The 26,017-nt window shown below is 39.0% G+C and overlaps 1 protein-coding gene and 1 non-coding gene across 7 annotated transcripts in view; one reads left to right on the top strand and one right to left on the bottom strand.

Moving 5' to 3' along the window:
- The window catches only part of FZD3 (frizzled class receptor 3), a 128,687-nt gene that overhangs the window by 9,514 nt on the left and 93,156 nt on the right, over positions 1-26,017 (top strand). For 4 of the 6 annotated variants that reach the window (XR_011647418.1, XR_009183512.2, XM_058288077.2 and 1 more), the window contains exons 2-3: positions 1,332-1,841; positions 17,654-17,850. Coding sequence is in view for 3 of the 6 variants with exons in the window: in XM_058288077.2 (XP_058144060.1) it covers positions 1,653-1,841; positions 17,654-17,850 (386 nt within the window). In the remaining 3 variants the exon portion in view is untranslated. The remainder of the gene's footprint in view (positions 1-1,331; positions 1,842-17,653; positions 17,851-26,017) is intronic. The other 2 variants (XR_011647419.1, XM_058288079.2) reach the window with 1 other exon arrangement.
- Positions 18,030-18,136, bottom strand: LOC111763270 (U6 spliceosomal RNA). The gene has a single exon (XR_002796165.1). It is a non-coding gene; the product is annotated as a U6 spliceosomal RNA (small nuclear RNA).

Here is a 26,017-nt window from a genome sequence, read left to right as displayed (position 1 = left end):
ACTTCATCCCAGTGAAGAGATGTGGTATTGGAATCATTTGCGTTTTTTTTTTTTTTTTAAGATTTATTTTATTTATGTATTTCTCTCCCTCCCCCCTCACTGTTTGTGCTCGCTGTCTGCTCTTTGTGTCTGTTTGTGTGTTGTGTCTGCTTATCTTCTTTTTAGTAGGCACTGGGAACCAAAACCGGGACCTCCCATGTGGAAGGGAGGCACCCAATTACTTGAGCTACCTCTGCTCCAGCATGTTGTGTCTCTCATTGTGTTTCCTTGTTGTGTCTCCTCATTGTGTCATCTTGTTGTGTCACTTTGCCATGCCAGCTTGTCATGTCAGCTCTCGGTCTCGCTCGTCTTCTTTAGGAGGCACCGGGAACTGAACCTGGGACCTCCCATGTGGTAGGTGGGTGTCCAACTGCTTGAGCCACGTCTGCTTCCCCGGAATTTTTTTTTTTTTTTTAAAGATTTATTTTTATTTAATTCCCCTCCCCTCCCCCGGTTGTCTGTTTTCTGTGTCTTTTTGCTGCGTCTTGTTTCTTTTTCCGCTTCTGTTGTCGTCTGCGGCACGGGAAGTGTGGGCGGTGCCATTCCTCGGCAGGCTGCTCCCTCCTTTGCGCTGGGCGGCTCTCCTTACGGGTGCACTCCTTGCGCGTGGGGCTCCCCTACGCGGGGGACACCCCTGTGTGGCACGGCACTCCTTGCGCGCATCAGCACTGCGCATGGGCCAGCTCCACACGGGTCAAGGAGGCCCCGGGGCTTGAACCACGGACCTCCCATGTGGTAGACGGACGCCCTAACCATTGGGCCAATTCCGTTTCCCTGGAATTGTTTTAAGGAAGAAAAATTCTGGGTTCAGAGAAGTTAAGTGATATGTTCATGGTCAAGCAGTGAGTAAGAGGCTTGAGTCTATATCGTTTGACTTTCAAGGTATGGATGTCTTTTGCCAGATCAGCTGAGGTAAAAGAACCCTATTAATTTTTAATATATAATAAAATTTAATAACTTAGGTAATAAGTATGACAGTTATCTCTTAAAATTTAGGACAACAACATAAAAATTTTCAAAATCAGATTTTGTTAAAAATGAAAAATTGCCATCATAGATAAGAGGTTAACCTTGTACTATAGCTGGCATAGATTTGCCTTTAAATTCTGTTTAAGGATTGTTTTAATATATCCATAGAATAAGTAATAAAGTAGAAAATTATTATGTCTTTATGAAGTGCACATGTAAATTATTATGTCAGTATGATATCTTTTATTGAAGATTTTAATATCAAGTATACAATAATTATAGAGGAAATGGCTAATTTCTCCCATTCTTTAAATGCTTTTCAGATATTTCAATAAGAGGATGAAATAGTGCTTCTCCTAAAATGGAATCTGTTGTTTGGGAATGTGGTTAATCTACTTTATATTTTGGCCAAATATGCCCTATGTAATAAAATGAAAAGAAGAGGCAAGATGATGTCATTTTCCCATGTTGTGAAACCAAAAACAAATGCCTTTTGTGAGATCAAGCGAACAAAGCTCTGACGGCAGAGTATTTAACTGTTTGAAGAACTTAACAGTAAGATATATAAGAAGTACTCTCAAGCTGAGACCTAAAGTACATATTGAGTAGTCCGATCATCTGAATCTCATTCAGATCCAGGAAGGATGGCTATGAGTTGGATCGTCTTCTGTCTTTGGCCCTTGACTATGATCGTAGGGCACATAGGTGGACACAGTTTGTTTTCTTGTGAACCCATTACCTTGAGGATGTGCCAAGATTTGCCTTATAATACTACCTTCATGCCTAATCTCCTGAATCATTATGACCAGCAAACAGCAGCTTTAGCAATGGAGGTAAGACTTTATCTATTCTTTGACATGTCTTAGAAAATGACTCACATATATATATGCCCTATTAACTAATCTGAATGTGTCAAATAAACAACAGGAAGAATATTAAGGTTTTTCTTATTTTGAAGTACTGTATAACTATATTTTATACATTTAAAAAATTATGTATTTACATTCAAACTCTGATAGACTGAAGAATTCATGTTTAAGGAAAGTTACTTTTGTCTTATTTTTATCATAAAAAATTTTATAAAGAAATTTGAAACACTGAAATATGGAAGATATTAGCCATTTAGAAGTTTTACATTATTTAAATTTAATTTTAATATGGTAACACCTATTCTGTTATTTGGCTAATAAACTTCAGATAAAGAGCAGAATATTATTCACAATTCAGTTATTTAGTATTGAATCTATTGTAATTGGAAAAAATGAGTTCTTGTTCAACTTTTAGGCTTGAATTTCAACTTTTAGAATTTGAATTTTCTTGGATACTTAGAATGATTTCCTGGTCTTACCTTGTTTACATCAATTTAAGAATGATAACTCAAACAATGAAAATGTTTTTGTTTAAATTATTTCTTTCTGACCTCTCAGTATTTTATGAAAAATTATTGCTTTACTTGAATTTTTCTAATGGTGGTTCTTCATGCATTTCTCTTAATTAAATAATTACTTTATAACTATGAAAAATGAATGGTTATAGTCAATAATGAGTTTAAGAGAGAGAATGAGAGAGAATGAGAGAGAGAGCAGGAGAGAGAGTCAGCCTCTATCATGGTCTTAGAATTGTGGAAAAGGGGACAAGGGTCTATTTACCAGGTAAGAAGTGGGAAGCAGTTAACAGGAGTGGTAAGGAATGTCGGCTTTGGAGTTGCACAAACCTAGGTTTGCGTTCTAGTCCCACCACTTTCGAGCTATTTCACTTTGAGCAAGTTATTTGAATTTCATCCTCGTAATTTCTTTGCTTGTAATGTGAAGCTAATAATACCTACATCACATGGGTTTTTTAAGGTACAAAATGAAAATGTGTATACAGTACTTGGCACATAGTAAGTATTCTAGAAATGACAGCTTTTACTGTTTATCCATTCTCTTATACTCATGTACCTACAAATACAAATAATGTAGAGAGAATATTTTGTACTTTCGTCTTTAATCTATGTTTTACAGTGCTTTTAACAAATTGAAACCTATGTGTTTTGGAACTCTTCAATTTATAGTAAAACTCAAAGATTCATTACTTCAAAGTTGACTAACACAAATATGTTTTGGGAAATTTGTAGGAAGATTATTGTTCATAAATTTCTGTATGGGCGTGGGAATCATATATTCTAAATACTGGAAAATGCTGTAGAGGTTGAACAAAACATTTTCTTCTCTTCCCCTGATTGCAATGTGTAATTGGTAAAGAGGGAGTCTATGTACTGTCAGATTAGGATGTATTAAAATGGATATTTGTTTAATACAGTAAGTTGATTTCAGGCATGATAGTCCCTGCTGTTTATTAAAGCCATCAGTTTTCTCACAAAAAATTGTAATAGGAATAGCTTTATATCTAGTATCATTATAAATTAATATAACTCCTTTGGAAAGCAAATCGTAAAGATGTTTGTAATGGCTTGGATTCAACTTTTGGCTCTGCCACAAACTACTTGACTTTGGACAAGTCATTTAACCTTCTTGAACCTTAGTTTCTTTGTGAAAAGGCAATAATAATGAAAATACCTTGAAGGGCTGTTAGGATTAAATGAGATATTTATAAAGTGGCTAGTACAATTCATGGTATAAATAAGTGATTCATAAATGTTAATTCTGCTCCAAATTCTATATTACCCTAGAGAGACTATAATAGAAAGAAAATATGTTTGCTTCAGGTGAACTTGCATCCCTGATTACAGGTTCATGGAGCATTTATTGTCATGGTAGGGTAGACTATCTCTCTGCTTCTCAAAGGTGCCCATGCAGCTAGACGTTTTATGGGCAGTGGGGTTGGCCTCTGAATTTCAGACATCTAGGGAGAGTGCCTTAGTGGGTAGGAGTTTCTGAGAGAAAGCTCTGCTGATTTGGAGTAATGTTGGAGATAGTTGCTGGTGGTGTGGTTGTTATATCAGAATAATGATGTCACTGACAGAATCATCAGACACAGTTTTAAGATGTCACGTTTCTGTAATAGCAAAGGACATGGAAACTCAACAGACAGCACAGCATGCTTCCAGATGGAAGTCAGGCTTTTGGGTCCTTAGAAGCATTCATAGCTGCTGATGACACGTTCCACTTCTAACCCTCTTCTGATCCAGAGAGTCTGGATACATGCCTGCCAGCTTTTACCAGGAGCAAAAAACAATCTCAGCACATTCTTGAGTGTTCACTGTGAAACTGATGAATTGAAAAACATTTTCCCAGGATAGCCTCTTTTAGGAGGCCTAAGTTTCAAGACTGCCTAAGGTCCGTTCCTGTCCTGTTGTTTGGTGAAGCAGAATGAAAAGTGCCTGGAGCAGAGGGATGTGGGGGCAGGCTAGGGATGCCAAGGATGAGAGTCAGTGCAGAGTCTGCTTTATTTCAGATTTGTCTAGTCACAGTCTACAGGTTAGATGTTCTCTCATTGTGTGTAGAGGATTCCTAGTTTGTACTTTCATTGTAAGTGGGATAAGTTTAAATAAATGGGATGTGTCAATCCATTAAGTTAGAAAAGAAGGTCATTGCTGATACATTTATTTCTCCATAACTACCTTCCCAAACCTGCACATCGATATATAAACACACACACTAAAGTTTTTAAGTTCTTAACTTTATGTCTCTTTTTCCTCTTAAGTATCTGGCCTCTGATAGAAAAAAAATCACATTCCTGAGTTTCCCAGACCATTTTTGAGCCATCTAAATTGCTAAGTAAGTTTTTTGGGAGCTGTCCAGCATGGAGCAATAATCAACAAATTGTCAGTAACTATCAAGCCACACCTTATCGGGTATTTATAATTCCATTGGTAATAAAAGAGTTCCAGGCAGCTTTCCCCCTATACTGAATAATTAAACAAAATGGAATGGGAAGGGAACAGTGGAAAAGCACTAGAACAAGGATGGGAGATTTGTATCGGGCCATAAACTAGCTGCTGACCTCTGTGTTGATTTTCTCTAGGAAGTGGATTTTTCCCTGTCTGTTTTACAGGGTTGTTGTGAAGATCAAATGAGATAAGTGAACTGTGTATTAAAGAATTCTGAAAAATTAAAGTGTTCTGTGAATGCAGAGCATTATTCTTTGTTGCCTCTAACCCTGTCCTTAATGTCAGTTAGTATGTGGACAGTATGTGATCTTTAATCTTTTGGAAGGTAGGTTGAGTGCTTGTCTTTTTTTTTTAAGTAGACTTACAAGGATAATCAGAGGAAAACTTCTGGGAGATTTAAGATCTTTTAGTTATTTAACGTTTGCTTACAATGGGAGAAGGGGAAGCTGCCAGCAGGATAGATGCCTAGTGGGAATACAAAGCCTAAAAGCCTGAACATCCCTGGTGTCCTTTATAGTTCATTAAGGACAAAGTATGTTTAAACCAGTTTTCCAAACTTAAATCCCAGGTTTTTTATTTGTATTTTTTTTAGCTTTTTATTATGAAAAATTTTGGTTATATGTAAATGGAGAATAGTATAATGAATGCTATGTGCCTATTATCCGGCTTCAAAAATTATCAACTCGGAAGCATCTGTAGCTCAATTGATTGGGCTCCCGTCTACCATATGGGAGGCCCTAGGTTTGTGTCCCAGGGACTCCTTGTGAAGGCAAGCTGGCCCGCGCCCGGTAGAGTTGAGAGCCCGCGCCCACGGAGAACTGGCGCAGCAAGATGACGCATCAAAGTGAGACAAACAGACACAGAAGAACACACAGCAAATGGACACAGAGAGAAGTCAGCAAATAAGCCTCAAGGGGGTGGGGTGGGGAATAAATAAATCTTTAAAAAAAAATTGTCAACTCATAGCTAGTCTTGTTTCATCTATCACTGCACCTCCCCAAAACTGGGTTACTTTGAAGCAAATCCCAAACACTATAATTTCATACATAAATATTTCAGTATATATCTCTAAACGATTTGGACTCTTAAAATATATAGCCACAATACCTTACCACTTCTGAAAAGATAATGCTTATTCAGTTCCAATTAATATTCAGTTAATGTTCAAATTACCCTGCTTCATAATCTTTTTTTTCAGGTACTGGGGGCTGGGAATTGAACCTGGGACCTTGTATATGGGAAGCTGGCGTTCAACCCCTGAGCCACATTGGCTTTCCTAAGTTGGTCTTTTTGTTCGTTTGTTTTTGTTTTTTTCAGGAGTCACCTCAAACCCAACCCCAGACCTCCCTGTGGGAGGCAGGCGCTCAATGCTTGAGCCATATCAGCTCCCTCATAATTTTTAATAGGTGGTTTTTTAAAGTCAGAGTTATATACATTACATTTAATTGATAGGTTTCTGAAGTGTCTTAGTTTATAGATTCTCCCCCCCCCCCCCTTTTTTTAATCTGTCTGTCCTATAGAGTTTCTCATAGTTTGGATTTTGCTGGTTGCATTCTTGCAGTGTTATCATGTCCTCCATCTCCTTTATTTTCTGTAAACTGGCAGATATATAGGCTTGATTAGATTCAGGTTTGGTTTTCTAAAAACTTTTTGGAAACACTTTCATAGATGGTGCAACATCCACCTGGAGGCACGTAATGTCTGGTTGCCATTCTTTTTGTGGTATTAGAAGCTGTTGATGATCATTACTTCCTAGATCAAACATTTTATTAATGGTTTGCAAGGTGATGATATTCTAATTTTATCATTCCTTCTTCATTTATTAGCTGAAATACTTCTATAAACAGAAAATTTTCCTCCTAGACTATTGGGTTGCTCTGATGTGCGGTTTAAATAAGAAAGTCAGAGAAATACTTGATTCTTGCCCTTTATTTACTAGGTTTTAGAATAATGAATTGATTCACAAGCTACTCCGAAGGTGGCAATGAGTTTATTTTTAAAAATTTTTTAGTATCACTGTGAACTCATGGATTTTTAACATATTTGATGTGTTTTAACCCATTGCAGTTATTCTAAAATGCTCCGTCTTTGAAAGTAGGAGCCTCTTCAGCGGAGTTCCTGCACGCCTTTGACCCCTATTCCAGTGGTCTTTGAGAGCTTGCTTGTTTTCTGGTATGATGTAAGCTTATTTCATAAAATCCTGCCTCAAGTTGTGAACCAGCCATTCCTCTTGGCGCACTGGTTCCTTTTAACTGGAAATGATAGTTAGAGACCACCATCTGGGTGCTGAGCCTGGTACACGCTGGTCATTTTTAGGCCTTTTCGTGGAGAAGACTTTAGGAAATACTTTTTCTTTTTAAGAAAAGAGAAAATACATCCTAAATTCATATTGATACTTAAAATTCAAATGATACAGGGTTTTTATTAAATATCTTTAAGTTTATAGTTGTCTCTTTTATACTGAAGCTTTATTATATACAGATACACATTAGTTTCAAAATAATAGCAATATTATTACTAACTTATGATACTGAAAGCAGTTTAGTAATTTGTACTTCTAATTTGTAATTTGTCTTTAGAGATGTATGTCACTCAGGATGTACGGCAAATTACTGTGTTTTTTTTTTAAGATTTACTTTACTTATTTCTGCCCCCACCCCCACACACACTGTTGTTTGTGCTTACTGTCTGCTCTCTGTGTTTGTTGGTTGTGTGCTCGTAGTCTTTTTAGGAGGCACTGGGAACCAAACCTGGGAACTCCCACATGGGAGGGAGGTACCCAATTGCTTGAGCCACCTCTGCTACCTGCTTGTTGTGTCTCTCATTGTGTTTCTTCATTGCGTCATCTCGCCATCTTGCTTATCTTCTTTAGAAGGTACCAGGAACCAAACCCAGGATCTCCATGTGGTAGGCAGGCCCCCAACTGCTTGAGCCACATCTGCTTCCCAAATTACTGTGTTTTAAGGTGACTTAAGTAATTCCTTTATGGGTAGTTAAGCCACCAATTCAACATTCCTTAGGTTTCATTTTGCTTTTGATTGTGAGATACCACTTTAAATTTTTTTTTTAAAGATTTGTTTACTTTTATTCATTTATTTATTCATTTTTGTACCCCTGCCCCCAGATGTTTCCCAAATCTGTCTGCTCATTGCTTGCCTTCTCCAGGAGGTACTGGGTACCAAACCTGGGAGCTCCAGCATGGGAGTCGAGCACCCAACCACCTGAGTCATATCTGCTCCCTGCTGGCTGTGGCATCTGCTGGCTTGTGACATCTGCTCCTTTAGGTGCCTGCTCCTTGCAGCGGCTGTGGCAGCATCTGCTTGTCTTCTCTTTAGGAGGCACTGGGACCTGAATCCAGGACCTCCCGTGTGGTAGGCGGGTGCCCAACTCCTTGAGCCACATTTGCTTCCCTAAAAATATTTTTTATTTAGATTTATTTTATAATTTACAAATTTTACATATAAAATAAAGTGCATTCATAGAAATCTAGCTTCTATCTCTCCTCTTATTCTCTCCTTCCCCTTAAAGTTAGCCATTTTAAAAAGTTTTTTTGTTAATCCTTCCATTAAAAACTGTAAATATAAATATAAGATTTGTTTAAAATGTTTATATACTATATATATCCTTCCACCTTTTTTGATATAGTATCATACTGTTTATTTTTTCCACTTTTTTTTTTTTTCACTTTACAGTATGTTCTGGATATTCCATAGCAGTATTTATAGATATTTCTCACAGGACAATATTCAGAACTGTTCATGGTATTTGGAATATTAAACATTAAACATTTATTTACTAAGGAAAAATTTATGAAGTGCTCTGGAACTCTTTGAGTTAGGAAGATAAATATGCTTATGTGCTAATGGCAAATTTCTGCATACCAACTTGATGAAATTGGAAAGTATTTAATATGTTATCTTGGAATATTTAAAACAAATAAGGTTTGTAAAAGAATAGCAAATCTATTAGAGGTAATTTACACATCTAGAATTTTTTTTTAAATAAAATTCTTAAAGGTTTGGGCCTTTTTCACTAGGAATTTTGTTACAGAAAGGTGGAGTTTTAGAAAGTCTTATTTTTAATGACTTAAATTATTTATTTTTAAATGTTTATTTTAAAAAATGATTTCTTATTATATGAATCTGAAAAAGCCATATGAATACTGTTATTTTCAAGACTGTTCTATATTTGGTTATACGTTTAGTGAATTTATTCCCAAACTCAGGAGGATGCAGTTTCTATGGTTACCAGACCCTTTGTAGAGTAACAAAGGTTGGAATTCTGATTCTGGTGAGTCAGATTTTGGCCTTTGACATAGTCCCCCTTCACACCCTTTTCTAAGCTTGGGCCCTTGCTATGCTTGAAGGCTTGACAGCCAGCAGGTTCCTATGGTAACAGGAATGGAAATTTGAAAGAAGAAAGAACAAGAGTATAAAGGGTTGGTTGATTTGAATTTGAACAAAGAATGGAAGATTCCGTGTAATACACCTTTGTTCTAGAAGGCAGAAATTTAATTTTAGAAAGTTACTTTTCAGTTTGTAAACTTCTTATTCCCTAGTCTTGATTTAGTGAACAAAGGTAATACTGTTTAAGGAAGTATTCAATAGGAATCTTTTAAAATTCAATCACCTAAAGTTCATTTTTTCTACTACATAGAGCTATCATAGTGTTACTTATCTTATATATTTTGTTTTCAACATTACAGTATTTAAGGTATCTCAATTGTTAATGTTAAAACCAAAACAATTTGTTGATTAAATATTATATTTTGTTTTTATGTAGCAGCTTTATTTAGGTATAATTTATATACAATAACTGTACCCATTTAAAGTGTAAAATTGGATGAGTTTTGATAGATGTATTTACCACAGTCAAGACAGAGAGCATTTGCATCACCTCAGAAGTTTTTGTATCCCTTCTTTCTATTCCCTCTTCCAAGTACTGATCTGCCTATTGTCACTATGAATTAGTTTTCATTTTCTGGGAGTGTAATGAATATACGTCAACATATACAGTATCTTGTTTCTTGTGTATCTGGATTCTTAACTCAGCATAATGATTTTGAGATTCATCTATGTTTTGTTTTGCTTTTAAAAATGACATTCCAGTTTACTTTCTATGTATTAATAGATGCTAGCACTTAGCATTTAAAAACCGGATATTCAGCAGGGTTCCTCACATCCGCACAAAGGCCTGCTACAGATCTATTAAGTTGCCTACTCCTCCACCCACCTGTGTTTTTATTGAGGCAAAATTCACGTAACATAAAATTAACTATTTTAAAATACACAGTTCATTTCCATTAATGACATTCGTAGTGTTGGGCAACTGCCACCTCTCTGTCTAGTTCTGAACCATTTTCATCACCCCAAAAGAAAACCCTTTACCCGTTAAGCAGTCAGTCCTTATTCCCCCTGACCTCCTTCCCCTGGCAGGCAACATTCATTTCTGTTTTTAGCTCTTCTGGGCATTTCATGTAAATGGAATCATACAATATATGACCTTTTGTGTCTGGCTTCTTTTACTTAGTTTAATATTTTTAAGGTTCATCCTTGTTGCAGCACATATAAGTACCTCATTCCTTTTTATGACCAGGTAACAATTCATTAGATGTATCTACCACATTTTGTTTCTCCATTCATACATTGGTGGACATTTGGGTTCTTTCTACCTGTCGGCTGTTGTGAATAGCGCTGCTGACATCTGCGAGGGTCTGGGCTTTCTCTTCCTCTTAGGGCTCCATGGTCCCGGTTTCCTCCAATATCAGCTGTACGCTGGGATAAGTTTCTCTCTCCTGGGGCTTGTATCACTCCAGGCTCAGCTGCTGTGCTCTCTCCACAAGGTCAGCTGTAGACTATCAGGCTCCCTCTCTTCCCAGGGCCTCAGCGGTGTCTAAGGAGCCATCTCTATTCCTCTGTGTTCTTCTCCTGCTTGTTTACTTCCCGGGACTCTAGCATCCAAAAACTCCAACTTACTCTTATTCTGATGAGTAGTTTTTTCTGTTGGTCCCTACCCACTCAACATCCTACTGACGTGGCCCAATCAAAGCCTTAATCATAATTTTTTTTAAAGATTTATTTTATTTCTCTCCCCTTCCCTCCCTTGTCTGCTCTGTGTCCATTTGCTGTGTGTTCTTCTGTGTCCCTTTGCATTATCAGGCAGCACTGGGAAACTGCGTCTCTTTTTTTTTTCTTTGTGTCATCTTGCTGTGTTACCTCTCCATGTGTGCGGTGCCACTCCTGGGCAGGCTGCACTTTTATCATGTGGGGTGGCTCTCCTTGCAGGGTGCACTCCTTATGCGTGGGGCACCCCTACATGGGGACACCCCTGCCTGGCAGGGTAGTCCTTACACGTGGGCCAGCTTACTGGTCAGGAGGCCCTGGGTATCAAACCCTGGATCCTCCATATGGGAGATGGACACTCTTATCAGTTGAGCCATGCCCGCTTCCCCTTAATCATAATTTAATCAAGTAAAAGTGAAACCTCTGAATCCAATACAGTCTAATATACCCAGAGGAACAGACCAGTTTACAAACATAATCCAATATCTATTTTTGAAATTCATAAACAATATCAAACTGCTACACCTAGCAATCTCACTACTAGATATATACCACCCAGAAATTGAAAGCAGAGACTCACATAGATATTTGCACACCAGTGTTCATAGTAGCATTCTTCACAGTTGCCAAAAAGTAGAATTAAACCAAGGACCCATTAACTGATGAATGGTTAAATAAAATGTGGTATATTATTCAACCATAAAAAGAAGTAAAGTCCCAATACATGTGACAACATGGATGAACCCTGAAGACATTGTGTTGAATGAAATAAGCCTGACACAAAAGGACAAATACTGTATGATCTCACTGATATGAAATAATTAAGCAAATTTATAGAGTCAGAAATTAGAGTTTGAATTACCAGAGCCAGGGTGGAGGTAGACAATGGGGAACTAATTCCTAAATGATACAGAATTTTTTCTTGGGACAATGGAAAAATTTTGGTGATTATAACACATTGTGAATGTAATTAACACCACTGAATTGTGTATTTTAGCATGAATAGGGAAATTTTAGGTTATGTATGTTTTTTATTGTGAATTCCATGTTTAAATGTTAATAATTTTATTTAATTTTAGAATATTTCCATCTACCATTAAAAAAACCCACAAAAGCAACATAAAACAAAAACAGTTCTATCATTACAGTTTGAGAGGGACTAAAAAGAGAACATTAAAATCAAGAAATCAAAAGACATTCCAAAAAATAAACAATGCAAATGGGAAAAAATGTTTGCAGCCTACTAATTAACAAGAGGTTGTGAATCATTTCTAATAAATAAAAATGGACAAAAACATGTAAGTAGACACTTTACATGAGGATTCTGAAGGCCCCATCAGAAATGCTCAACATCACCATCATCAGGAATGTATATATGTTACTAGACTAAAAGTAAAAGAAAAAAAAAAAACTTAACTGTAGAGCTGTACAACACAGTGAACCCTAATGTAATTTATGGCCTATAGTAGTACAATTATAATAGTATTCTAATATTAGTACCATGCTAATATACAGTGTTAATAATGGGGGTGGAATGAAAGACTATTTTCTGCATAATTTTTCTGTAAACATGCAACATCTCTAATAAAAAAAAATTAAAGGGAAGCAGCTGTGGCTCAAGTGATAAGGCCTCCACCTACCATATGGGATGTGGATTCGATCCCTGGGGCCTCCTGGTGAAAGGTAAGAAGAGAGTGTGCCTGCACAGGGAGCCAGTGACTGTGTGGTGAGCCGAGTGCCCATGCGGTGAGCCAGTGCCCGTGCGGTGAGCCAGTGCCCGTGCAGTGAGCCAGTGCCCGTGCGGTGAGCCGAATGCCTGCCAAGTGCCTGTGTCATAAGCTGGATGCCCACATGAGTGCCTGCATGGTGAGCCAGCCTGTGCAGTGAGCCACTGCCCGCCGGGTGAGCCAGTGCCTGCGCTAATGAGTCGTTCAGCGAGATGATAATGCAACAAAAGAGAGACCAAGGTGGTGGGACATACATACACAAAGAACAGTGAGTATTTGCATGGTACAGGAGGATACATCTTTGTCAGTTTCCTCTGAGGGGCCAATCAATTTATTTGCCATTGACTTCACTTTTCAGGTCTTCCTTAAGTTACAGATTTGTTGTATTCACCATTATATATCAACAACTATAGATACAAAGGCTTTTGCTTAGGGCATATTTCTTTATTTGAACATTTAATTCAATAGTATCACTTTAGGTCAGTTATCAAAATAAAAGAGCAATCTTTAGTGAGTATTTTTGCACTTAATAAAAATGTAGGTTGTAATTCCATCAACGCTGAAGAACTCAAATTTTCAAAGCAGTATTTTAGTGTGAAGAATTTTGGTGGGAGATATTTCAGAAGTGTTTAAAAATAGTTTTTCTAGCGTATTTTAAATATTAAAGTGTAACAAACAAGTTCGCAGACTATAATTTTGATGAATTTTTACAAAATTACACACTCAAGCCGTCTTAAAATGAGAAACAGAACCTTACCAGCACCTATTACCCCTTAACTTCCTCTCTGTGAAAGCTAGCCCCTGTTCTAACTTCTGTCAACATAGATGATTTTTGCTTGCATTAGAATATATAGATGGAATATATATATAGATATATAGCTGGAATCATACAATGTTTGGCTTCTTTTGCTCAATGTTATATTTATGAGAGTCCATCATGTTTTATATAGCAGTAGTTCATTTATTATCATTACAGTATAATAATTATATAAATATGCCACAATTTAGTTGTCTATTTTTTTACCTTTTATTAACAAATCAATTTTACTGATACATATTAATAAGGCATAAATCCATCCAAAGTGTGCAATCAATGGTATTTAGTATAATCACATAGATGTGCATTCAATACTTCAATCATTTTTAGAACATTTTCATTATTTTAGTCATAATAATAGAAAACAAACCAAAAAACCTTCATCACCTCTCAGTCTCTGTGGTTCCCCTGCCGTACATAGCTGCTGTTCTGTTTCTGTCTTTCTAGTTTATTTGTATTTATTTTTGTAAAAAGTCTTATATATGCAATATTACTCATATTTATCTTTTATATGAGGTTTCACTATGTTATACAGTCCCATATTACATTTTTTACCTTCTAGTAATATACACGACCTTAGACTTGCAACCACTGTCATACCCGTATAACAGCTCTGCTAGTTACGATGTGCTTTCACCATTTCTTTTCATTTCCACAGGTTAACAACCTTTTTACCAATTCTGCACAGATTAAACCTCAGCTTTCCATTCTCTACCCTCATTCTGTTTTCTCGTGACCTATATTCTAATTATTAACTCTATGAGTTTACACAATATATTTAGTTCATAGAAGCACAGTCATACAGTATTTGTTCTTTTGTGTCTGACTTGCTTCGCTCAACATAATCTCCACATTCATGCTTGTTGTCATAGGCTTCATGATTTCATTTCTTCGCAGTTTATACTGTTTCGTCTGTTATCTCCAGTATCTTAATCACCAAAATGTATATTTTGTTCTTGATTTTAAGTCTTATATGGCCCTCTCTTGGACTGCCTGATAATTTTTAATTGAGTGCCAGATAATATAAAATATTGGTGGTTTTTTTTTTTTTTTAACTCCAGAGAGATTTCACTCTCTCTTAATTAGGAGATTAATTGGGACTGACTGCCTTTATTCAGAGACTAAATTTAGTCAAGTTTGAGTTGCAGTTCTGGTAAGTCTTTGTGTCTCTGATTTGCCCCTCCTACCAAGGTACAGTCATCCAGGGCTTCTAGCTAAGAGTCTGGAATGTTCAGTTCCCCTGAACATTCAAATCCATTTCTCTTCAGCCTGATAACACTGCCCAGATTTCAACTCTCTTGTTCATAGGCTTTCTTTTTAGTTTTTAACCTCTCTCCCTGTATAGCTTCAGAATTTTCAAATGTCTTGAACAATAAATGGGGTCAGTGTCACACTCAAACCTTGGCACCTCCTTCTCTCCTAGATATTCTTTCATTTCCAGTTTTGTCTCTATAATCTTGCAAGACTGAAAGCTAAAACTTCTGTTTCAATTTCCTGGGCTGTTCAAGCAAGTGTTTAAGCTTAAGCAATGGAAATTAAGCAATGGAAACTCATGGTTTTGAGGCTAAGATAAATTTCATATCAGGACATCATTCATGAGAAGGGGATGCGGCTGAAGTGATTGGGGCCTCCCATCTACCATATGGAGCATCCTGGGTTGGATTCTGGGGCCTCCTGGTGAAAAGCAAGCTGGCTTGCATGGTGCAACAAGATGATGCAACAAAGAGAGACACAGGAGAGACGGGGAAAGACACAACAAGCCAGGGCTGAGGTGCGTTGGGTGATTGAGAGTCTCCCATGTCAGAAGGTCCCGGGATCGTTTTCCAGTTCCTCCTAAAGAAGACGAGAAGAGAAGACAAGCAGACACAGAAAAACGCGCAGCGAATGGACACAGAGAACAGGTAGCGAGCGTGTAAGCGGCAAGGGGGCAATAAATAAGTCTTAAAAAAAAAAAAAAGGCATCATCAAGGTGATGCTTTCTTCCTGAAGACTGACACTCCAGGGCCAACCGCCAGTCATCCTTGGTTCTTGGTTCCTCTGTCACATGGCAGTTCACGTGGCCATCTCCCTGGCCTCTCTTCTTCTGGTTCTAGCGATGTTTTGTTTCTGACTGCTGCCTTTGGCTTTCTCTTTTTCTGTCTAAATTTCATTCTGCTTATAAAGGACTCCAGGAATAGGATTAAGACCTATATTAGTCCGCAAAATGGGTGTTGACGCAAAATACCAGAAATCGGTTGAAAAAGGGTATTTATTTGGGGTAGGAGCTTACAGATACCAGGCCATAAAGCATAAGTTACTTCCTTCACCAAAGTCTATTTCCATGTGTTGGAGCAAGATGGCTGTTGATGTCTGCAAGGGTTTAGGCTTCCTGGGTTCTTCCCTTCTTCAGGCTTCTTTTTGGGGGCTCAGGGTTCCTTTCTTCCTGGGGCTTGCTTCTGTTTCCTCTGTGAGCTTACTTCCTGGGGCACCAGCTTAAGGCTTGAGCATCAAACTCTAACATCAAAAACCCTCCAACTCTGTCCTTTGCCATGTCTTTTATCTGTGAGTCCCCGCCCCTTGGCCCAAGGGGCCAACACCCTACTGGCACAAGAGATTTACCTGATTACTTAAGTAAACCTCTGAATCCAATATAATCTAATATGCCCGGAAGAAAAGATCAGTTTACAAACATCCAGTATTTCTTTCTGGAATTCATCAGTAATATCAAACTGCTACACGACCCATCCTGATTGAGGTGGGTCACACCTTAACTGAAGAAACCTCACTGAAAGGTTCTGTATACAATGGGTTCACACCCACAGGAACTGAGTAAATTTAAGGACGTGCTTTTTCTGGGATATATACAGCTCAAAACCACCACAACTTTGACCTCATTTTAAAAGTTACTCCTGGGGAAACGGACTTGGCCCAGTGGTTAGGGTGTCCGTCTACCACATGGGAGGTCCATGGTTCAAACCCCGGGCCTCCTTGACCCGTGTGGAGCTGGCCCATGCGCAGTGCTGATGCGTGCAAGGAGTGCCGTGCCACGCAGGGTTGTCCCCCGCGTAGAGGAGCCCCACGCGCAAGGAGTGCGCCCCGTAAGGAGAGCCGCCCAGCGTGAAAGAAAGTGCAGCCTGCCCAGGAATGGTGCCGCCCACACTTGCCGTGCCGCTGTCGACAATAGAAGCGGACAAAGAAACAAGACGCAGCAAATAGACACGGAGAACAGACAACCGGGGGAGGGGGGGAATTAAACAAATAAAAATAAAATAAATCTTTAAAAAAAAAATAAAAATAAAAGTTACTCCTGTTTTTTTGGCTATGTCTTCTAATCTTTGCATTATTTATGTGAGGCTCTGGAAAACATTTCATAAATAAGTAGATTGTTACTCAATTGAAAGGCATGGTGGTGAGAATATACATTATCAGTTCAAAATCAGCATTGATTTTGAAACTATTATATAAACAAGTAGAAATATTATTTGACAGTCAAAAGCCCAGGTGCACATTTCTTGGGATATTTAATCTATTCCTATGGTTATAATTATTTTAGTATGGTTTTAAGTTTGGGACTGCTCTATTTTTCTCTTTCCTTCATATCAGCTTACAGTGTTCTATTAATGTCATGTGATTTCAGAGTTTAAAGAACTCTGTATAAAAAGTTTTGAAAAATGTAAAAGGACAAGAAAATAGACAAAGGTTAGATATCCTCCCCATTGCACTCAAAATAACTTATGTATAATTACTTCTTTCCTCCCCCCTCCCTCCCTTTCTTTTATTGCTTGTCCTTCCTCTCTTATTGATACATGTTATTTAATGAAAATGTAGATTGAAATATATAAAAAGAAAATGAAAATCTCTTGTTATCTCACTATCAAGCAGTAATCAGTCTTTGGAAATTTTGGTGCATATCTTTTGTATTATTTTTCTATATAAAAATGAATTATATTGTATAATATATTAGTGGTCCTTAGCTCTGCCTCTGTATTAGTATCAACTGTAACAATTTAAAAATATATGTAGATTCTGGGATCTTCCTCACACTTACCAAATCAGAATCTTTTAGGGTAGTTTAAGAGGGTCTTGTTTAAAAAGAAAACAAAAAAACTCCCCTTCAGAATTTAATAACCTTCAGAAATTTTTTAAAATGGTAAAAACTGTAATACTGTAGAAAGCTCTAACTTATATACAGTTCATATCTAATTATTCAATTTTAACTTTTTCCTAGCCATTCCACCCTATGGTGAATCTGGATTGTTCTCGGGATTTCCGGCCATTTCTTTGTGCACTCTATGCTCCAATTTGTATGGAATATGGACGTGTCACTCTCCCCTGTCGGAGGCTATGTCAGCGGGCTTACAGCGAGTGTTCAAAGCTCATGGAGATGTTTGGTGTTCCTTGGCCTGAAGATATGGAATGCAGTAGGTGCGAAGTCATACTTTTTCATGGATCATTTCATTTGTTGCATTATGTTTAAAATTACTTATTGCCTTCCATTTCACCAGTTTTTAAAATGTTTGACATATACATACAGAAAAGTATACATAGTAGTCATCACTTTTATTTTATTTTGATTTTTTTCCCTATTTTTCTTTAATTTATTTAAAAATATGGAACACTTCACGAATTTGCATGTCATCCTTGTGCAGGGGCCATGCTAATCTTCTCTGTATCATTCCAATTTTAGTATATGTGCTGCCGAAGCGAGCACTAGTCATCACTTTTAAACAGAAGTTTCATAGCCTCAAAATTTTTCAGTTCCTTAGAAATTTAGAAGCATGAGATGAAAAACATAGAAAAAGGAAAAGTTTCTATTATAAAATATTTTAAAGAATTAAATTAAGAAATATATAATCAAGACAATTAGTAGATTTCCCCTTTTAAATTTTTTTCCTGATTATAAATGTAGTTCCCTTTAAGAAATATTAGAAAATACAGAAAGATATAGAGAAGATAGTGACTTTTATGATTTGTGTTAATGATTGAGATAGTTGTGTCAGTTCTGTTTTTCTGTCATGCATTAACATGCCATATCCCGGAAATGTCACATGCTTTTCATGTTACTTCCACTAGGAGGTGCTAAGCATTTCCTAAAGATTGAGGATCTGTTTATTAGGAAATGTTATTGATAGGATAATGTGAAAGAGCATTATATTATTAGTAATTATATAACTATAGTTTTTTATATATAATAGTGGTATTCTGAAATATTTCAAGGATAAAGAATACTAAGATGAATATGCATTTTTTATTATCTAGCTTTATTCAATCTCAACATTTTGTGTTGGTGTTTTTTTTTTCTTTTTTAAAAAGAAAACAATACAGATAGAGTTGATGATTCCTTGGTACCCGTCTTAATCTCATTCCCATCTTTCCTCCCTAGAAGTGAGGTAATGTTTATCTTAAATTTTGTTGTTAATCATTCCCATCTTTGTTTTTATACCCTTTCTACCTATGTACATATCCATCAACAATAATTTTGTTTTACATGTGTCTGTAAGTTAGGTTATTCTTTTTAATTGCTATATAGAGGCCAGTTGTATTAACATACTGTAGTTATTGAACCATTACCTGCTGATGGTTGTTTAAGTTGTTTCCACTTTTTTTGCAAGCAATGCTGTACTGAACATTATTTTCTCTTTCATTTTGTTCATTTATTTATTTTTATTTGTTAGAGAAGTTGTGGGTTTATAAAACAATCATGCATAAAATATAGGATTCTCATATATCACCTCATCACCAACACCTTGCATATGGGACATTTGTTACAATTGATAAAAACACATATTTATTTATTTATTTATTTATTTATTTATATAATTCCCCTCCCCTCCCCCGGTTGTCTGTTTTCTGTGTCTTTTTGCAGCGTCTTGTTTCTTTGTCCGCTTCTGTTGTCGTCAGCGGCACGGGAAGTGTGGGCGGCGCCATTCCTCTGCAGGCTGCTCCCTCCTTCGCGCTGGGCGACTCTCCTTTTGGGTGCACTCCTTGCGTGTGGGGCTCCCCTACGCGGGGGACACCCCTGCGTGGCACGGCACTCCTTGCGCGCATCAGCACTGCACATGGGCCAGCTCCACACGGGTCAAGGAGGCCCGGGGCTTGAACCGCGGGCCTCCCATGTGGTAGACGGACGCCCTAACCACTGGGCCAAAGTCTGTTTCCCAAAAACACATTTTTTTAATTGTACTATTAAGTATAGTCCATAGTTTGACTTAGGGTTCACTGTTTGTGTATTATAGTTCCATGCATTTTTAAAAAAAAATTTTATTGAAGTATATCATTCATAACATGAACACACATAAACGATAAGTGTATAGTATAGATTGCGAACTTACAAAATAAACATACATAACATCTCATGGGTCTCATATATCACCCCTCCACCAACTCTTTGCATTGGTGTGAAACATTTGTTACAAACTATGCAAGAACATTGTCAAAATATTACTACCAACTATATTCCTTATCTTACATTTAGTGTATTTTTAAAGTATTTTTGTTACAGATATTGTGAACTTGCAAAACAATCATGCAGATGTGTAGATTTCCCATACAACTCCACACCCTGGTGGAACATTTGTTATAGATTATGAGATAATATCATCAGACTATTACCACCAATCATGGTCCATAGCATACATTTGGCACACTTTTTCCATGCACCTCCATTATCAACACAGTATAGCTTGGCATTAATGCAGGAATATTATAGTATTGCTGTTAACCACAGTCTATAGGTAGACACCAATTTTAGTTTTCCCATCACCCTGCAATAGTGATGTACATCTGCTCTAGCTAACAGAAGGACTCTCTTGCATTTGTACCCTTAACCACAATTCTCAACCACCTCTGGACTCACTGTGTTATTCAGTCCCTAGATTATTCTTTAGCTTGCTTTCTACTGACATTTACTTCCCCAGACTACCTTTTTCAGTCACAATCCCATTTATAAACCCGTTGTTACTCGCTCTAATGTGTTACTATCAACTCTATCCATCTCCACACTTTTACAGTCAAGTTAATTAAAACTTCTATGTACATTAAGCATCCATAGTTCTTCTCAACCCACCTCTTATCTCCTTATAACCTCTACTCTAGGTTTTAATTCCATGTGTTTATTTGCGGCGGCTTGCTCGGTTGGTAGAGGTGGGGTCTGGCTGCGGACGAGGGGTCGGTCCAGCTCTGGACGAGGGGTCGGTCCCGCTTGGGACGAGGGGTCGGTCCCACTTGGGACGAGGGGTCGGTCCGGCAGCAGACGAGGGATCGGTCTCACAGGGGTTGCGCGGTTCGGCTGACGGGGTCGCCCGGCGAAGCCGGCGACGAAGGGGTCGCCCGGAGAAGCAGGCGACGAACTGGGGACAAGGGAGGCCAGGCCCTTGTCGGGGGCTCTCAGGACTGGAGGGCGCACGGCAGAAGAACTACCGCGGAGACAAGGTAAACACGCAAGTCCATTTTACTGAGGGAGAGGCAACAGTTTTATAGGGGCTGGGGAAGGCTGATTGGTCGAAGCCACGCCCTGTTCTGATTGGTTGCCGGCGAAAGGTCAGTGGGCGGTACTGGACGGGGGAGGGGTGGTGGTTAGGGATTGGCTGTTGCTGTTGCTGGGGGAAGGGGCAGGGTTTAGGGATTGGTGGCTGCTGTTGCTGGGGTGGAGGGCAGACTGGAGTTTCCCACCCACGCCTGGCTGTTGCTGCTGTCGGGGGAGGGGAAAAGGGCAGACTGGAATTTTCCGCCCTGCGCCTGCGCAGGGAGAAAGAAGAAGAAGGGTGCCGCCCCACAGGCATCGGGTGGCGCCATCTGGGAGGAGGGGCGGCCGCGGAAGCATGGCTGCCGAGAAGGGGAGACCCGAGGGCACTCTGCGCCCATGCCGAGCTCCCTTCAGGGGTGGCGGTGAGTCCGACCAGCCACCCTATTATGGGGGCAGCGGCTTGGCCTACCGCGGCTGCTCCCCCGCCAGGCCAGCAAACCACACTTCAGCCCGAGGGGTGACCGCATTTATTATTTGTATTTAGTTCATGTTAATGAGACCATGCAATATTTGTCCTTTTGTGTCTGACTTACTTCGCTTAGTATAATGTCTTCAAGACTCATCCATGCTATCACATATGTCCCAATTTTGTTTCTTCTTATTGTAGCATAGTATTCCATTGTACATATATACCACATTTTGTTTATCCATTCATTGGTGGATGGACACTTGGGTTGTTTCCATCTTTTGGCAATTGTGAACAACGCCACTATGAACATTGATGTGCAGATGTCTGTTCGTGTCCTAGTTTTTAGTTCTTCTGGATATGTTCCTTGTAAAGGAATTACTGGATCATGTGGCAGTTCTATATTTCGCTTCCTGAGAAACCGCCAAACTGTCTTCCTCAGAGGCTGCAATGTTTCATTTTTAATTTTTTTGTTTTTTGTGTATTTTTTATTTATTTATTTTTGATTTCTCTCCCCTTCCCGCCCCCTGTTGTCTGCTCTCTGTGTCCATTCACTGTGTGTTCTTCTGTTTCCACTTGCATTCTTGTCAGTGCACCAGGAATCTGTGTCTTTTTTTTTTTTTTTTTGAGTCATCTTGCTACATCAGCTCTCCATGTGGGAGAGAGGCGCTCAATTGCTTGAGCCACCTCAGCTCCCTGGTTTGTCTTGTCTCTCATTGTCTTTCCTCTTTGTATCTGTTTGTTGCATCATCTTGTGTCAGCTCGCAGGACCTGCCCATCACGCCAGCTTGCCTTCTCCAGGAGGCACAAGGAACTGAACCTGGGACCTCCCATGTGGTAGGTGGAAGCCCAATCATGTGAGCCATATCTGCTTCCCTGCCAAAATTATTTAAAAATAATTTTTAAAATTCTGACAGTAGCTCTTGGAGATAGGTAAAGCAAATGTTACTTTCATTTGATAGATGAAGAAATTTAATAAATAATATGTATTAACTTTCTTTAGTTAATTTATTGACAATTAACTTTTTCTTATCTGTCTACTCTTTTCCCAACTATTTGACCTATTCTATCCTCATCTAACTATATATCTACTCTCTCAAACATCTTGTTACAGTCCCTCTTTATTTAATTTAATTTAATTAATTAATTAATTTATTTATTTAATTTCTGCCCCCCCCAGTTGTCTGTTCTCTGTGTCTATTTGTTGCGTCTTGTTTCTTTGTCCGCTTCTGTTGTCATCAGCGGCACGGGAAGTGTGGGCGGCGCCATTCCTGGGCAGGCTGCACTTTCTTTCGTGCTGGGCGGCTCTCCTTATGGGTGCACTCCTTGCGCGTGGGGCTCCCCTACGAGGGGGACACCCCTGCGTGGCAGGGCACTCCTTGCACGCATCAGCACTGCGCATGGGCCAGCTCCACACGGGTCAAGGAGGCCCGGGGTTTGAACCGTGGACCTCCCATGTGGTAGACAGACGCCCTAAACACTGGGCCCAGTCCGTTTCCCTACAGTCCCTCTTTAAAAGTCTACAAATTGCTTGATGTTTATAACTAGAGTTATAAATTGCCTGGGCTCTATTTTATGTATCTTGTATATAACTCCCATTGTTCAATGATCTTTTTATTTTAATACCCTAAATACAAAAGTAGAAGTCTCATAAACTTCAGGTGTTTTTTCTTAATGTGTTTTGATAGGATTGAATTTATTTTATGTCCCCACCATTGCCTAGAATTGCCTAACTCTGAAATTTAAATTTTGGCAAACTGATTTCTCATAACAACCTTTCATTCTTCTATATTTCTAATACCCTTATTCTTACTGTACCTCCTTCTCAACTTCATAGACAACTCCAGATGTTAGGCCTTTTTCCCTTCTAGTAGTCCTCTTCCTTATCTCATTCATTTCCTTATTTAGCTTAGATTTTGTAGTCTATCACTTGAAATATACTTTCCTAACAATTTAAACTCATCCTTCCTTCCACTGTACTTGTTCAAACTCCATCCTAGATCAACGCAGTCATTATGCTTACATATTTATTGATTCAAACCTTAGAAATTTTATTTGTTTATCACTGCTTATCTTTGGCTAGGAAAACTTCTGCTCATTCTCCTCAGCAGCTACATGAAATTTGTTCACTTCAAACCAAGATATTACCCTCATTCTCCTTAACCTCAGCCTGTCCTGCTTTCCTAAAAAAAAAAAAAAAAAAAGTCATTTAGACACTCATGTGTGAAGTACTGTGGACTGTTAATCTCAGACCAATCCTTCTCAATTTCCTTTCTTGGATCCTCTTCCTCTTTCTGTCTCTTCACAGAATTCTGCTTCCCAGAATTCTAAACCTTTTCTTAGGTAATTTGGCATGCTTTCCCCAGACAATCTCTTCGCACTGATTTTAACTATTTTTCATACACTGATGGCTCCCAAATCTCAATCTGTAGCCCTGACTGTTCCTTGCTAAGCTTTATATCTGCATATCCAGCAGCCATTAGAAATGCTAATCTGAATTTGTCTCAGATGCCCAAATTTCAGCATGTATAAAATTGATCTCATTCATTTTGTTAATGAATGTCATTTTCTTTTTTTTTTTTCTTTTTTTTTTTTAATTTTTTTATTTTTTATTGACTTTGTAATAATATTACATTAAAAATATATATGTGAGGTCCCATTCAACCCCATCCCCCCACCCCCCCTCTCCCCCCCCCAACAACACTCGTTCCCATCATCATGACACATCCATTGGATTTGGTAAGTACATCTTTGGGCACCTCTGCACCTCATATACATTGGTTCACATCATAGCCCATACTCTCCTCCATTCCATCCAGTGGGCCCTGTGAGGATTTACAATGTCCGGTGATTGCCTCTGAAGTACCATCCAGGGCAGCTCCATGTCCCAAAGACGCCTCCACCTCTCATCTCTTCCTGCCTTTCCCCATACCCTTCGTCCACTATGTCCACTTTTCCCATTCCAATGCCACCTCTTCTATGTGGACATTGGATTGGTTGTGTCCATTGCACCTCTATGTCAAGAGGAGGGTCAGATTCCACCTGGATGCTGGATGCAATCCTCCCATTTTCAGTTGTAATCACTCTAGGCTCCATGGTGTGGTGGTTGTCCTTCTTCAACTCCATCTTAGCTGAGTGTGGTAAGTCCAATAAATCAGATTGTAGGTGCTGGAGTCTGTTGAGGCTCAGGATCTGGCTATCACATTGTCAGTCCAGAGAATGAATGTCATTTTCTATTCCTCCTTCATTGACCTCAGCCTCCTCTACAATCAATTATAAATCATGTTGCTTTTATTTAATTAATTTCAAATCTGTCTTATTCCTGCTATCTTGGCTGGCTTTAATTCCAGCCCCCATTTTTGCTCAGCTTAACCTGTCTTCCACAGGCTCCTAAATCATCTTTCTGATTACTTGGGTTGTTTATGAATATATTCATTAAACAATTGTTTTAGTTTGCTGGGATGCAGTATGCCAGAAATCGGTTTGCTTTTACAGTGGCGATTTATTAGCTTGTGGTTCTGAGGTCATGAAAATGTTCAAATCTAAGCACCGTCAAGACAGTGCTTTCCTCCTGAAGACTGGCTGCTGGAAGTCCTGGACCCCTCTGTGGGAAGTGCTTGCACAGCAGCCATGCTTGGCTTCACCCTCGTCAAGCATCTGGGTGGTGGCCGAACTCTAGCCTCCAGCCTCCGAGAAAACTGGGGTGGAGGCCAGACTCTCCGTAACCCCCCGGGCACAGGCTCAACGCCCTTAGACAGCGGGGTGCTGGCCAGACACTTCCCAGGCCCAGGAAGTGTGCTCCTCCCTCTCTCAAGACCGGGGCAGCAGCCTCTTCCTGACAGTGGGGCAGAAAGGTCACCCTCTGCGTGCGCGCCCTTTGCACACACACGGGTGGCTCGCTCTTGTGGCCTGAGCGGATGTCTTCATTCCAGACCTCAGCTCCCACGATTCACCTTTGAAATCATTTTCCTTCAATTCATTCCTTTTCTGTCCCTTTTAGTCCAGGCTGGTAGTGGTTCCGTTCATACAGAGCTCACAAAAAAACTCTCAGTTTTTGCATGTAGTATACTGATCCCAACTGTCAGACAGTGAGACCTTCCACAGATCCCTCCTGGAATTTCCAATCCTGACTTGCACTGAAACGGCCTACGGGTTCCATGTTCAGTTAAGTCCTCACATGGGGCACTATGCTCTGGGGATTTGTTTTTCCAGAAGTTCAGAATTTTCCAAACCATCAGTTACTGGTTTCTTCATGCCTAGGAGTTCAGTTCTCAGTTTATCCCTTTCCTCTTACTTTTATTATAATCTTCAAGGATAAATCAAGTCACACCATCCCCATTTAGTTTGGAAATCTCCTCAGCTTGTCACTTTCAAACTCTAACTTCCACTCGATCGGAATGTAATTTTGCCAAGTTCTCTGCCACTTTAGAACAAGGGTCGCCTTTCTTGTAGTTTGCAGTGACACATTCGTTTGTGTCTAAGGCCTCATCAGAAGTATCTCTAGCATCCAGTAGTCTGTTTTTCTACCAACAGTCTTCTTCAAAGCAATTTGGGCCTTTTTGTCAAGCACCTCACGATTCTTCCCATACATCCAATCCATAAGCCGTTTTCACATTTTTGGTATTTGTAATAATACCACACCATTCCTGGTACCAAAATTT

The sequence above is a fragment of the Dasypus novemcinctus genome, chromosome 25, assembly GCF_030445035.2.
Source record: "Dasypus novemcinctus isolate mDasNov1 chromosome 25, mDasNov1.1.hap2, whole genome shotgun sequence".
NCBI lineage: Eukaryota > Metazoa > Chordata > Mammalia > Cingulata > Dasypodidae > Dasypus > Dasypus novemcinctus.
The sequence above is the reverse complement of the archived record's forward strand: the minus strand, read 5'-3'. Positions and strand labels throughout refer to the sequence as shown.